The sequence below is a fragment of the Ascidia mentula genome, chromosome 3 (assembly GCF_947561715.1).
Source record: "Ascidia mentula chromosome 3, kaAscMent1.1, whole genome shotgun sequence".
Classification (NCBI taxonomy): Eukaryota; Metazoa; Chordata; class Ascidiacea; order Phlebobranchia; family Ascidiidae; genus Ascidia; species Ascidia mentula.
The window spans coordinates 6,179,466-6,194,538 of NC_138568.1; the positions used below are offsets into that span (position 1 = coordinate 6,179,466).

The 15,073-nt window shown below is 39.3% G+C and overlaps 3 protein-coding genes across 3 annotated transcripts; all 3 read right to left on the bottom strand.

Annotated features, from left to right (window-relative positions):
* Positions 1–106: 106 nt before the first annotated feature.
* On the bottom strand, positions 107–2,170 carry LOC145894637 (N-lysine methyltransferase KMT5A-A-like). The gene is made up of 6 exons (XM_082983268.1): positions 2,017–2,170; positions 1,515–1,941; positions 1,303–1,393; positions 1,113–1,216; positions 908–1,054; positions 107–762 (listed from the first exon to the last, which is right to left on the bottom strand). Exons 2-6 carry the CDS (start codon positions 1,931–1,933, stop codon positions 531–533), a joined length of 993 nt encoding a protein of 330 aa, XP_082839394.1. The 5' UTR covers positions 1,934–1,941; positions 2,017–2,170; the 3' UTR covers positions 107–530.
* Positions 2,171–3,896: 1,726 nt separating this feature from the next.
* On the bottom strand, positions 3,897–4,766 carry LOC145895458 (putative methyltransferase DDB_G0268948). Its single transcript, XM_082984267.1, has one exon. It carries the CDS (start codon positions 4,764–4,766, stop codon positions 3,897–3,899), a length of 870 nt encoding a protein of 289 aa, XP_082840393.1.
* A 1,218-nt stretch (positions 4,767–5,984) lies between these two features.
* On the bottom strand, positions 5,985–13,350 carry LOC145894367 (uncharacterized). Its single transcript, XM_082982932.1, has 11 exons — positions 13,204–13,350; positions 12,662–12,775; positions 11,149–11,236; positions 9,863–10,058; positions 9,630–9,700; positions 9,125–9,243; positions 8,624–8,799; positions 8,011–8,218; positions 7,757–7,876; positions 7,369–7,483; positions 5,985–7,188 (listed from the first exon to the last, which is right to left on the bottom strand). The coding sequence occupies exons 1-11, from the start codon at positions 13,289–13,291 to the stop codon at positions 7,086–7,088; spliced, it is 1,398 nt and encodes a 465-aa protein (XP_082839058.1). The 5' UTR covers positions 13,292–13,350; the 3' UTR covers positions 5,985–7,085.
* Positions 13,351–15,073: the final 1,723 nt, after the last annotated feature.

The following is a 15,073-nucleotide window of genomic DNA, read 5'->3' on the forward strand; positions in this document are numbered from 1 at the left end:
CAGCTCCCATCGTGTGACCGTGGTGAAAAAAACGCATTTAACCTAATGAAATTTTGCGTTCTTGCAATATACAAACTGTATTTAATACAAACTCTTTAATGGCAGTTTCGTTGTACAACCACTAAGACAAAGCAGGTAAAACAGACGAAAGAATAATTGCAAAAATGAGATGAACGTGAAAAATAGACAAAAAACCAACACAACGCTTCACCAAAACATTGCAAGAGATATATAACTTCAAGGTGATACATTTGTACAGCAGGAAGTTAGACACGAAGCAAACTGGCAGACCAACAACGCCCAGTACTTTCATGGCTATGTCCAGTAACATGGACACAAAATCGCAATGTGGGTACTCTACTGGTGACATCATGAAACTAATACAGTTATTATTTATAGCAAGATTATTGTGAATAAGAAAACACACTTATATCCGCCAACCAAAAGACTGTAAACCAACAAATTCAACATGAGGTTGCAATTTAAAAAACACCTTGTTTTGCATTTTCTGTAACAGCGCTTAGGTTGTGTCAGGTTTTCAGCCACGGATGAACTTCAAGTGCAGATTTGTTACGGTCTCCATAATCATATGTCAATTCCTCACCAGTTTCGATGTCCCTTTTAGCAACAATGACAAGTCTAGGAATGATTTTTTTGCAGTCGTCTCCTTGTACCCATATGAGGCGCGTCAAACAGTTAGGATTTCTTCGGCTGTGATTGAGAAGACGACCAAGACGGCCACTCTCTGCGGTGGCGTCAATGCTGCAAAATTTACATTTACAATATAGCAATTTTTAACCTTCCTTTACTAGTAATTTGCGAAAACACTGTTATCAAAACTGTACACAACCAGAACCCAAAATTTTAAAATTATTTTGTAAACAACAACATCTTCAGTCAAACATACCAGAAATTCTGTCCTTTTGCATTGAAATAATACATGTAACATCCAATTGTGGGGTCTTGTGTATATGCTTGCTCACGCTCCCGAGCTTTGGGCCAAGATATTAAATCGCCAGCATATTCCACAACAAACTCACCCTTCACAAAAGGCCTGTAAAATTTGGTAAAGTTATTCGCACAGTTGAAGAGAAAAACATATTTTTGGGCACCTTGTTGACACAACTCCGCGACCTTTTTCTGGAAACTCCACCACATTCATTCCGTCCTCACATTTAGAAATAACAGCTTTGACAATTTCATCTTCCTGTTCTTTCTAAATCGAAAAAATTAAAGTGCTTACATATTATAAGGCTCAATATCAATAGCCAGACTATTAACATGACTAATTGCTATATCCACCTTTATTAATGAGTTTGTTTTTCTTGAACTTCTTCGCACAGGATAAAAGTCTGTTAATCTATGACTTTGTGCAACACTTGGCTTTACTTGTCTGTCAAACAAGAGAGTCATTAGTATATACCATTTATTCCAATAAAAGCAATATTTCGTACTTTTTACCTCACTCAAAAACCCTTATCCGACACTATTTGCAAAATGATTCTTACACATACTTGATATATTTGGATGTCTTTCCTCTTGTAGCATTTCGTTTTCCTTTGGTTTTAGGAGTGGTTGGAAAAGGTCCATTTGTTTCATTATTTACCAATGACCCATCATCAGATTGTTCACTTTTTACTTGTGTACGATCAACAAAGGGTGACATTTTTAAGAACCCAATGTCTGTTGGTGATGGTACCATTTTAGCAGCTGAAAGTACCTTTTCTGTCCTACAATCATCTTTGCGCAAAGCTTGTTCTTTTGGACTGACTTCTTCTACTATGAGTTTGCTCTTGCGGTGAGGGGAACAAAATTCAGTGATCTCTTTCTGTTTGTGACTTGGCGACTGTGTAGTAGAATTTGTGGACTTTGACTTGGGTTTTCCTTTTTTACCTCTTTTTGTAGTTTTACTTGGAAGCTCCGCGGAATTCATGGTTACAGCTAAATTACAAAAAAAAACATAGTACTAACACATGCACTAATAAAATTTCATGACATCAATCATCAAACACGTACCCGTTTTACTTTGCCAACAAATAAGCTGGCCTCCACATCAAGAATTAAAACCTTAAACCACCAGCAAGTCGTTCAACAAACGCGGTTTGCTGCAAACAAGCATTAACGATAGTTAATATTAAATAACCAACCAACAATCAAAACAAATAACTTGAGCTTTGTGGAAGCATTTAAACTTTATTGAGAATGGCTGTAACGAAACCACTCAGACGTGACGCGCTAGCAGAAATCATATTTATAAATGAGCCTGTTGCGATGTAAATTAAACAACACCTCATCTGGTTTGTCTTAAAAACTAACTTATTTTCTGCATACAAAGTCCTCCAACGAAGGCAAAGAAGACATGTGTATCTTTTAGTGCTTGCAAGGTCACTGTCACACACACCTACGAAGCAAGTCGAACAATTTCCACAGTCCACTACTGTCCATTTAGGAAACAAACGCCTTGCATTAGTTTATGGCTGATTCATGTACCTTTGGATTGCACAATTTTACGCATGGCTTTGGAATTCGGCAATGGCTTTGGAATTCGGTCCACTTTTTGCTTGTATTTTGTCGTGTGCATTCTTATGTGTTTTTCCAGTCAATCCTCTCAGAAATTTTCGTATCGTTTTCGTATCTTTAATTGTGCACTGTAGCAACACGCATGTTTCCCTGGACTAGTTCTGACCACCACGCATGATTCCTGATCGGAAACTCTGAAACGCTAGACGGAAATGATGCAGGCTGACCAGCTGCGAATAGGTTGCCGACAGCACCCATTTTTCGCCGAACAAGTGTAACTTATATCGGGTCCGGTAATAGGCCCAATAATGGACGGGGAGGAAAGGAAATTAATGTAAAAAGGTTATGTTACTGGAGCCGAAACGTCCGCTGAGTTGCAAAATATATCCAATGCCTGTGTGCGTCAATCAAATCCTGTTTACCCATGCAAACTATGAAGTCCCAGTCAATGTTACAGCGTATATTGCTTCCTCTGTTCTCGGTTGCCTATGTTTACAGTCTGGTCATTTGATTCGATTGTATTCCATACCACGATATTCGATGAAATGCAAACTCAGTAACGCATAAATTCATCACAGCCTCAGCAACAAAATCTAAATCTTGGGTCAAAATTTGACGCATTTTTTCACATTCACTATAACTTGGCAACCAGTCTCAAAAGTTTCAGACAATTCCCACTATATTAACTGTTTTACGAAGTTAGTGTCTCCATTTTCCATATATGCGTGTGTTTTTATTTCTCATCATTCATGAGCAATAACTTTTGACACGACAAACAGGTGACATGAAAAAAATGTCGCAGAACGTCAGCATATTACGATAATATCAGTTGAGAACAAACTGCAAAAATAATGCTAATTCAACCACATTTTGTTTATGGTTTCTTTTTAGGTTACACGACAAATGTTTTCGCAACTAATGGAGCATGTCACGAATTCAAACCAATGTTAACAGTTATCTCATCAAAAAATTCACACGCAACTACGTGGCAGAAAAAAAAACGATATTGGTTTTCAGCTTGTCAATAGTGTTCAATATCAACACTTTATGTTCCTTAATTATTATGTTCTTAGAAGATGTAAACATGTTCAACACAGGTCAATTTTACACTGAAGTCATATACCGATATCTAACAAAAGTTTGGGATGCGTCGAACGATGTATGTAAATTAATACGATCGATGATGTATTGTATCCAGCTAATTTCTGAGTATATAATTTATTCCCAACAGTACATAAAAGACTAAATACAAACGATTAATAGCATTAAGCGGAAACCGCTTTGCAATGTGTGATATACTACCTTTAACTGCTTTCATAATAAATCAGTTTGGTCAGGTGTTTTTGAACATTTTCACACCTGCAATTTTCCTATATCTACTCCAAATCCGTCGCCAGCACAGCGTACACGTCAAACTGAACTTTCATCTGAACAAATTCGTCCGCCATGTTTTCCATTCCCCACTCTCGCTTAATGAAGCTTCTGAGAAAATTTGCACGATCACACTTTTCCAAATCCTGGCCATTCACCACTTTCTTCATTGCATCCATGTATTCATGGTAAGCGGCCAAGGATCGAAAGTATCCCAAAAATTCATTGAGATTCCAGTGGTATTCCATAAGTAGACCTTCAGTAACCCAAACCTTTTTCTTTGCCGGCAAACTGTCGTATATATTTTTAAACTTTGCATTCCAGTGTGAGTTTGAATTTGGATCATTGCAAACTTGTTCATAGTCATTTAAAAGTTTCGTCGGCTTCGCAGATAACTGCTTGGCAAATGCTTCATCATCAACTCCTAATGGAATAATAGTAGGTGAGTTGTAACCCAGCAAAGCCAAACTTCCATCAGTTTTCAATACACGCTTTGCCTCTTTGAAAAATTTGGGCAAATCGAAGCGATTGCAAGCGACGGCACTGACCAAAAGATCAACTGAATCGCTCTTTACAGGTATATCTTCGGCTGTGCCAACTTCGTACTTAATATGGTCGTGAGTGTTGATAATACGAGCCTGATTTATTTGATTTGGGCTGACATCGACTCCAATGATGCTAGAAAACCACTTGTGAAAGGGTTTTGTTGCTTGGCCGCTTCCACATCCAACGTCCACCATTACTTGCAGCGCTTTATCAGTTGATTTGTTTTCGTTGTGAAATTTCATAACTGCCTCAGCAACAAAATCATGAAACTTGGGTCGAAATTCGACGTATTTTTGTGTTATTTCGTCACTTTCGTAAACTCTAATCATCGTTGTTTTAATTAAGTCTGAGAGATACCTGGAAATTCTTCTAAACAAAAACAAAAATTGCAAAAATATTGCATACAGGTGTTCAAGAATATTTACACTGTGTAGATGATTCTGCAGTTACGAATCTACAAATACCCTTATAGGAATAATTGCATGTGGTAGTAACATATAATTTTTCTGCTATCTCTTCTTACTTTAGTCTGGTATTGTATTATCTAATATTCCAGTTAAGCGCGACGTTGTAGGAATTATGTTATGTTTACTCGGTAATAACACAAAACCTAACTATGACTCACAAAAGACTCCAACACTTACAAGTCAAAAACTGTCTGGCTTTGCAGCCCAAGCAGTCGATTATATAGACTCATTTTAAGGTGAGTTGACCAGGTAAAAATATCATAAAATAAACGTAGATAACAAAAAATCATAAGGTTTAGGTCAGCGGAAAATTCCGGCCGTGCGAAGCTGACCGAGATTTATTTCACACGCGTGCGTTAGCGGGCTTGTCAGGTTAATATCGCACGAGTATCGCGAAGAGTCGAATGACGTGCGGTAATGAATGGATGTTGGTTAAACAATTAAAACCGATAAAAATACATTACAATTGACTACAACGTTACCGACTAGATTTGCGCAGTTGTGACATCTAATCATCGTGTACTTCGGCGGCTGGGCAATATTACATATATTTATACATTTAGAAAATCAATATTTCTGCGCTTAGTTTATAACAACCAACGTAGCGGACAGCTCTGTTGATATTTTGATAGCTCAGCTGACAAAAAAAGAAAAATTTGATGTGATCGACGAACTCATCTGCCAAATGACTACGTGGGATATAAGCTGTATTGGTCGATAAGTGTTGGTATCCTTCCCTGCTTCCCACAATAACGTGCTTACAAAATTTTATTTCTTCTTACGCGGTCAATATTTTTGTTTTCTGTACGACTACATCAGTTACAGCGAATAGTGTATTTCTGCAATATAATTTCCCCGGACGAACGTGCTGTTCTATGAAATTCCTGTTGCTGCCAGGCATATTGCAATAAAAATGTACTGCTCTTCTGGCATATGCCGTACATTTTTAAGTGCTGTTCTATACCTAAAACTTTAACACTATAAACAATGCAGCGTACCAATTGTTTCCCGGTCGGCTTGCTGCTGTGCTGGAGCTACGCCTGCTTGCTTGTTTTTCCTGCAGACTACTGAATTTAAAACTCCGTGATCAGACTTATTTATTAATTAAAAGACACGTTTGCAATATCAGGTGGCGTAAAGTTTAATTTGTTCCAAGCGCGTTAGTGACTGAGCGAGTAACTTCTTGCACGTGCCAGTTGCTTGTTAAGTGACCAAGACTATATTGGGTGGCAGAGTTAATGACAGACAATAACAGCGAATAATGACAACTAATTGACAGTAAAGTGCGAACGGGTATTTAACAAGTTGCAATGAAAAAAAGGTCTGTCTTCGAGCCAGAAGCAACAAGTAAATGTTATCATTTGAAAAAGCGCTTACGTAGGGTTACAACATACAAAACGCAATAAATTTTACAAGACTTGTCGGCAAATGTGAAGATTAATTCGTTTTGCAATGCTGAAACCTTCACTGGGGGTGCGTACAACAATTCCTACAGACTAAAGTGCACAGCAAAATTGCGGAACTCAACACTGCGAACAACATCAACAGTGATAACGGACAGAACGAACAATTACCTTTGATGGCTGCAGCTTTGTTTACGAAACCTCGATTGAAAAATACTCATTAGTCGAATCATTACCAAGAACCAAAGGAATGCATCAACGACAACAGAAAAACGTATTTACAAACTTATTTAATAAAATGTGTTTCATCATGGTAACTAAGCTACGCGATATAAAAGCATAAAATCCACACAGGCATGAACGCAGTTTCATTACTTTTAATATCTACTGCATAGGCAATCAAACATGCATCCTGGGTAGTGCAGTTGTAAGGCAAGAATTTGGGCAGACCTGAAATCGACCGTTTCTGAATTTTTACGTAGAAAAATGTCATCAGGTTGAAATTTTGGTAAATTTACTGTAGAACGACCAAAATCATTTCTTGGTGCGAAATTCCTTACCCCAAAAAATTGTTTTCTTTTCACAGCAAATATGGGAGGAACGTTTTGACAAACAACATTTTTCTGTTTGGGGGTGAAGTTATCAGTATGTAGAGGTTTTTGTTTGACCAAACGTTGATCTGGAATTCTGATTTAAACTCTTGCGAGAACTTTGATATTGAAAGAATTTCAGTTACAAGTTAGCGAAAAATTAGGAAAAAAGTGATACAAATTATTGTTTAAAAATCCAACAGAATGAAAACGAGAAACGACTGAAGGAAAACCGCAATCATAAATGGAGTCGTCCTTGTTCCTGCGCTGCATCCAGTTCCGCCGACGATTCTGCAGTGAATTGTTTAACAGATTTTGTCAAAATATCACGGTTAACACACAGTATCGAAAACCCCAATGCTTTTAGATTTTTTTTATGGGCACTGAATAAGATCCAACAGTGATGTACAGTAAAGGCAAAAATGTTAATCAGCTTTATTTAACAAAATTCAAGCATATAGGCGTACTTACCCGTCTCCCCGGCGTGTTGAAGGACACACACAGAGATCTCCCATGCAGGTAGCTTCAGACACACAGTTTAGGTTGCAAGTAGGAATGTTGGTGGATATTTTAGTTGTGGAAGGTGCTGATAAAATTCGGATTAAATTTTAAAGGAACCTGTTGCGCAAGTTAAAAAAAAAATAGTTTTTGCGCTTGTATTATAATATCATGCTACCCGCAGTCTTATCTTATGATTGTGATTGACGCTTTATAGCAGAACAAAATTTCGTACAGACCGTTCGTTTTATTACATTTAGGTTTCCGCCAGACGATGCAAAAGCGCAAATTATATTTCGAAATGATTTGTACGAGATCAAAATGTCTAAGGATAACATAAAATAGGTCCAAATAAAGCTACCTGTTGTAGAAATTTCTTGAGTAGTTGTCGTAATTCGCCTACAGTAGTATTGCGTTCCGTTCTCAAAACATTGAGATGAATTGTCGCAAGCGTTGAACACGGGGTTGCACAATGATGTGTCTGCAGAATTTAAATATTTTTACCAACAGGTTATCACAGTACAAAAATATGAGAAGGGAAGCAAAGCCACAATAAATCTATTCGAAACTCTACTAATTGGCTGAAACATTTCCAACCCCTGTATCCGAACCTACTCTGATAGTAAACGATTCCTCTTTCTTCGCAGTTGCCATTGGCGCAGTATCTAGATGTTGTGGGTCGGTCATATATAGGACGTATGCTGTACGAGTAGTTGTATCCTGGCAAAAGACCGGGAATCACGACTTTCTGTCCATAGGTCGTGTTGTAACAGGGGATCATTAACTCCGTAGGTACTTCGGGATTTTCGACCACCTTCACGCCCTACAAACGGTAAAGATTTAAATAAAGGCCGCTCAAAGATGCACCGCGCGGTTCGAGATATAAAGCCCTAAAAAATATAGATGTACTTCATTCATATGAACATCTATTTCCATGATTAAAGTCTATTAGCTTTTATGTAAGAAAAATATATTTGGCTAAAAAGCATCGTCAGGGTCTTATTCAAACAGAAATAGAATACTTATGTACATGTAAAAGAATGGGGTCTTTGCAACACTAAAACGGTTGCATGAAATTTGGAAAAAAATTTGGGTGTGATTATTGTCAATGAAGATATGTAACTCGGCCCATGAAGTGAACCAACTTTATCCAATCATTTATTCAAAACGCATGGTAAGTTATCCTGCAACGAGTGAATTATCAATCATGCAAAACAAAAATGCCTACGATAAACGGTATCGTCTGAATTTGGTTGACGATTCGGATTCTGAATAACAAAATCTCTAGGTTCTCTTGTAGCCCTGGCGGCAACCACGAGATCGTCAGCGTCAGCGTAGCAGATGTAAGATTGACGGACGTCATTTCGCGAACGTTGAGCGGTCGAAGGTGAGTTACGTTTATTTCTACAAACAGGAATTTATAAAGTAGAGATTTAGAATCAACCTTTTCTTTCTTTTCATACCGAAAAATTTTTACTGAAACATAAAAATTGTTCGTAACGTTGTATTTAATCAAAGAATTTTCACCAACGATAAAGTCGAATGCTATATAAGTTAATGAAAGTTTTCTTAACTTTTTAATATCCTACAGCTGAACATTCACATTCGAGTATTTTCCAGTACTAAACGAAGCATGTTATATATACTACTAGATAATGGCGACCGTCACGTTGCATGTGAGGCCTACATCGATATTATGTTTCAATGTTAGTAAACAACTAAACAATACCGCAGCACGAAGCTACTGCTTGCAGTAAAGTTTGGTTGTTGTATGATGATATGAGAGACGGACAGTCGAGATTGCTTGTATTCCTCGCTATCACGGCGCTTCTTGGGGCTATGAATTCTCTGAAACAAAACGGTACGTTACAGTGTGTACACTTGTCTGCATCTCTCGTTGAATAATATGGTTCTTTTTTGCACATACAAGATATTTGGACCCATATGCAAAAGTCTAAAAAATGCCAAATTAATCAAAGTTAATTCACATGCACCAATAAAATGTTCAAGGTTATCGTGTCGGGCGCCCATGTGGCTGTGATCACCTTACGCAGAATCAAGCTCTGTCGTGGGATAGCAGTCTGCCGCACAGGGAGGTGATTGCAACAGGCTGGATGGGACGTTACGTGGCCACCCAGCCGTACTGGCCAAAGCAATAAGGGAGATGACACAGAATATTGGTGCATTGGAACGTTACCAAAAAAATGTACATACATCATGAAAGTAAAGCCTACCTGAAGTAAGCATGTAGGTCAGCCTGGTAAGATTCGTGAAACTTTGCGTTGAACGTCGCCCATCTTATGTTCTGCATGAGAAGATTGAATGTCATGCTATCGCAACACACAGTCTTGGCAGCAAAACTGTTCATTTAAATTAAAAATTCCGACTCTTTAACGTCACTGGCAGTTTTTTTTTTTGTTTTTTTACACCTCTTGTTGGTTCCACACCGATATGTTCTGTGCGTTACCTTATTTAAAGAAACAAAACCCTCAGTGAGTTTGGCTAATGTCCCTTTACAGGTTTGCGCCATAATGTTCTGATAGGTAGAACACGTTGCGTTGCAAATACACGATGTGTTGTCAGAAGAATGTTGCCCAGCACACTCCGGTGAAGAGTTGTTGATATTTTGACATTCGGGATCCGAGATCCAAAGGCTTGAATCCCTGTTGATTTGAACGAAATTGGTAAAAACGACATTGCGCAAATTAATAACCACCAACATATGGTCCAATGTATCGTCATTGCGCTTTGCATAAACACCATTTTCCTACCCCATGCAATCAAAACAAAACGTTCGACACGCTTTTCACGAAAAAATCAACCGCTGGTGTTTCGCGTGGACATTAGTAATCAACAGGTACAATCGACGTGGACTTTCGATAACAAAAACATCTTTCGTTAACATCTGGGTGGATGCACATCCAAAACGGCTTATTTTTTAAATGTTTGCAACGTTTTGCAGTCCGGCCAACTTATGACTCAATCCCTCGGTTAGCTGTCAGGTAATATTCCGGGTCCGTCTCGAATTCCACAAAACTCTAAACTGTGCAAAAGGCAAGAAGGCAGCCAGCTGGCAAACGGTTTCTCAACTTCCGTTGAACCGCAGTCAGTTTGTAACCTGGATGCAAGGCATAAAATGTTGCACGTACTCCCATGTGCTGTTGTCGTCCCAAGAAACTTGTTGATTGGGTATCGGGACATTGACAAAATTAACCTACATTTGAACACAATCGCCAAGGGATTATTTACTGTCGCTTGATGGAATAGGCTTGAAGAACGACTATGTATTTAATAAGGCTCCAAAGAACGTAGGAATTTAATGGTGGCTGATGTTTCTTTACTTTTCAAAAATTGTTGTACTCTTGCATTGATAAAACAGGAATTTGGCGCTGCAACTGAGTAATTGAAAGTTTGTTCAAATTAAATTGGAGATCGTATTTAAAGATATGGTTAAACCCCAGGTCCAGAAACGGCATTTCCCCGGATTTAAACTCTATTGTGTCCGAAGAACAGATTCACGGCCCGACCGAAACTATCACTCATCGAAAAGGGTTTGAAACGAGCTCATGGCTATACTGGATGTCTCAATATACTCGATAAGCCTGACGAATAGTCGAGAGCAAATAGCGCATAGTTCGCTGTTGTTTAACTTTCCAAGAAGACGTAAGACCACAAGTTCGCCGCTGAGCCCTGCTACACCTCGCACAATGACCAGCATTTCATCTTAACACATAAGACGACAAAAAGACTTACCCGGGGACGCAGGGCTGGAGCGGCCGCAAAGGTGGTATGTTGGTCATGCGTGTTGATCTCACCTTCAGAAGGAACCCGTCAATTGGCGCTGTAAACACAAATGGTAAAAGTGATGTTTGCGGAGCTGCGCTGCTGTACGTCACAGTGCGGATTCTTTGCTTGTTGCCGGGAAAAAAGAATTTGTATTGACAAATTCTTGTGATTGCGTTATGGCTATCAAAGACTTAGTAACAGATACAACAACTTTTGAGATAAATGCCTTTGTTTTACAAGCATTTCCCGGGAACTATTTATTCAGGGGTGCGAAGATTAAACCATACACGTTGCAAAAACAAGATGAGCTAAAAAAAAATATTCGAATGTAATTTGGTGTCGGCAGTTTGGTAAAGTTGATTTTCACGAAAAGTACTTTAGCTTCGTTTTTATTGTGCACAGAATATTAAAATTAAAACATGCCCAAGGTTCCCACTAACACACCCCGTTTGCTTCACGTTCGGGCCAAATTACAACAATTTTACATGCCTATTTCTTTCCTAAAGAGGAGACCTTGTGCATGGTTTCTTCCGACATAGTTGCGTGTTTGAACTCTCTGTCGCATTACTACTTTTCCCACGGTCGATGCATGCCTGCGCCCCATTGGCGGACACGCATTGAAATCGAAATGTTTTTCTCGCAGCATCCAGGCGTGTCCAGTCACCGGACGCGAGCTTTTGAGCCGGTAATGGAACCGCATACAATGAAGCGGTTCAAACCGCGGCAAATTGGTCAGCGGTAAATTGCAAGCCAACTGTTGTAAACGTTAGCTTAGGCGAGGTACAATAAAGCAAGTTTACTCATACGAACGACTGCGTTTCATAATACGCCCCTGGTGTCGCGAAGAGACGAAGGCGGGTATTTTGGGTTCGGGATATAATGGCACGGATATTAGAGATGTTATACTTTGCGGTACGTTTACAGCGAACTTGGCGACGACAGAAGATCTACGCAAGCGCCTACGATATTTGCAAAGTCGCGGCGAAACCTTTCATGTGTGAACTGAATGTGTATACCTGTTGGATAACGTAGCGCTCGTATAGATGTTATAATTCTATATATCGTTCTTATGTTTTACTGAACGCCGTTGTGTCAATAAAAATATTATCTCAACAATTTGATTTTTATTGATTTTGGATGTTGTCTATTCTTGATACTTCTCCTAATGCGTTGTTATCGCAGATATATTAATTTCAATAACATCCGACACGAAATCATCGTGCGTTGTAGTCAAGCCACGAATATGTGAGTAATCGGACAATCTTCCACCCACACAACATTGCGATCTGTTGCGGTTTTTTACTTAGTAAAATTAACGGTTTATAATTAGTCCCTAAGCTGCACATATTCTACAGCGCTGTTCCGCAGCTGCAGCAATGATCACTTTACAAAAGCAACTGTTGAACCCGACTGCGGGTCACAAAAAATTGAAGTGTTGGCAGTGAATATTTCGCGTGACAAAATCCTGTGGATATCTTACCTGAGCCGGATACCTCCCACGACACATTGAGCAGGAGGTTTCCTGTTGTTAACGTATCGCTTGCATCGTACTGCATGGAAGATGTGATGCTCAACGCGTTAACGGCCAAGGTCACTAAAACATAAAATGTTTCCTTCACTTGTAAACGCGGCAATTTGCGTGACAAGTGGTGGGAGGGAAGTTGAGTTGCCCAACAAAAGCGGAAAAATTAATCGTTGGGGAGGTTTAAAGTATAAAACGGCGTTGAAGTATGACTAACAATGGGACGCGTAAACTAATTAAGTTGGAAAAGGGCGCGCTAAGTAAAAATAAACTGCAAACGTTGAATGGCAGCCAACATCGCGTTCCTCGTCGCAGCGTCAAGCAGAATGTATTATTAGACAAACCGCAAAGCATATCAGGAAATTAAGCCCATGCAGGGACATACACGATACATTAAAATGTTTGCTTCCGCGGTAAGTAAATGCACTGATATTTGTCAATTTACGTCGCATAGCATGGACAACGTCGGTGTCTAATCACAGCAAACAAGCCGCACTTACGATTTCTGCAGGATGGCTGGCAAACTGCGATGTCCAAAGAACCAGCGAAGATGATGGAAAACAGGAATAAACAAAGCGTGTGAGCCATGATGTAAACAGAAACTAAATGAAATTAAGCTGAAATGCATTGTGAGATAAAATCAACCACCACCACCTCATATCATACAGTTTCACGAGTGTTAAACTTTAATGAAAATGCCTGAAGCATATAATTTGGAATAAACATTGCAGCATAAAAAATATGATCTCAAAATTTAACGTAGCAAAGCCCCAAGAACAAGTGAAACTTTGTTGAAGACGCAAATTTACCGACCGTTCCTGTAACCAAGGTTCTGTGCTCAGTGGAGCAGGAAACAGAACTTGAGGGGGATAATTTGCTGCAGTTTTTCACAAACCCCAACTGGTTTTCTTGTTCTGACGGTTACGCATGAAGGTACGCTCCTATGCCAGGATCCTAAGTTCGATGAACTTGCAATGCGATATTCGGCGGCGTTTACAGTTGTTCGTTACATTTTACATCTTTTCGCAAAACTACAAAAGCGCAACCCCGTGCGGCTGTACACAGGACTTCACTATGAAAAATCAACTATTCTTCTTGAAACGTAGGACGCGCATGATAATTTAGTGAAACAAAACATCTTTCGAAAAAGCTACACAGTAGCGTCACTGAATAAATCATCGCGATTATATATGTTTCAATACTGCTTCGAGTTTTAATAATACCAAACACTTATTTGCTGTACAAAAACACCATTTTGACTTAACGTCTCATACAATATCTTTGGTTTTTAGCAATTAGATTCTTCTAACGGAGAAGCTCAAGTTTTAACTCACAACAAACCTCTAAAAATAACTTTAGTTTCGACGAGCGCTGATGATGTTGGGCTTAAATCGCTATATCGTGGCTTTTCCGTGCACAAGTCATCGCACGTGTAGGCGACAGTGTCTTTTAGCGTTAAGGGCGAGTCACCGCATGGGAGTAGCGTAAAGTTTTGAAGTCTTTTCTGGTTTTGGCATTTAGGCACGTCCGTTTTTGTAGCCAGAGATTTAATAAAAGCGATCTATTTATGTTCCACAGTGCCCTATTGTTTGGAAATGATAAACTAGCACCAACACCACAAATGCGGTTATCAACTTTGCATCAACAATTTGCTAAATTCCCATAGTTTTAATGTGACTTCTTGTTCTACTATTTCGTATATACATCTGAGTTTTCAAAGTACAAACGATGTGAAACTAAACAAAACCAATTATCTATGAAATCCGGAACTGAAAACGTAACACGGCGAGAGATGCAACTTCTACAATTCATCAAACTATTTTCCGTCCTGACGTCTGCATAACCCCTTCAAAAAACTACACTGTTTTGGTTGCCAAGATCCATCAATTGCCACCTGGAATTGATAGAAACCCCCGTCAATTCTCCATGTCCTGGCGGCTCGCTGTCCCATAACAAATGTAACCCACTCGCTTTACGCAGTTTAGCTGATGAATCAGCTCTCCGGTTGCATCGGTTTTACTCCAGCTGAGGAGCGCGAGGTTACGGTGCATGATCACGCGCGTTCAGGCGTGACTGAGTCGACGTTTATGACGCAGCACGTTCCCCCTCAAGTTGTGTTAAATCCTCTCGCTTTTCAAAAATTGCGGGTCTCTGTCTCTCTGGAATTACCGCAAGCCTGAATTTCCCAGCTCAGGTTTCAGCATTGTGTACAGTCTCGTTTTTGTTCACGGTTACAAAAATTTTGTTATGTAACACCCGCCCCAAGGATTCGGTTCGTCACGAAGAGTTCGTTTGAAATCACGGACACGGAGCTTATTGCCAGTAGATACGTGTCTCCATATAGTGTTAACTAACGAGGAAATGACAAAG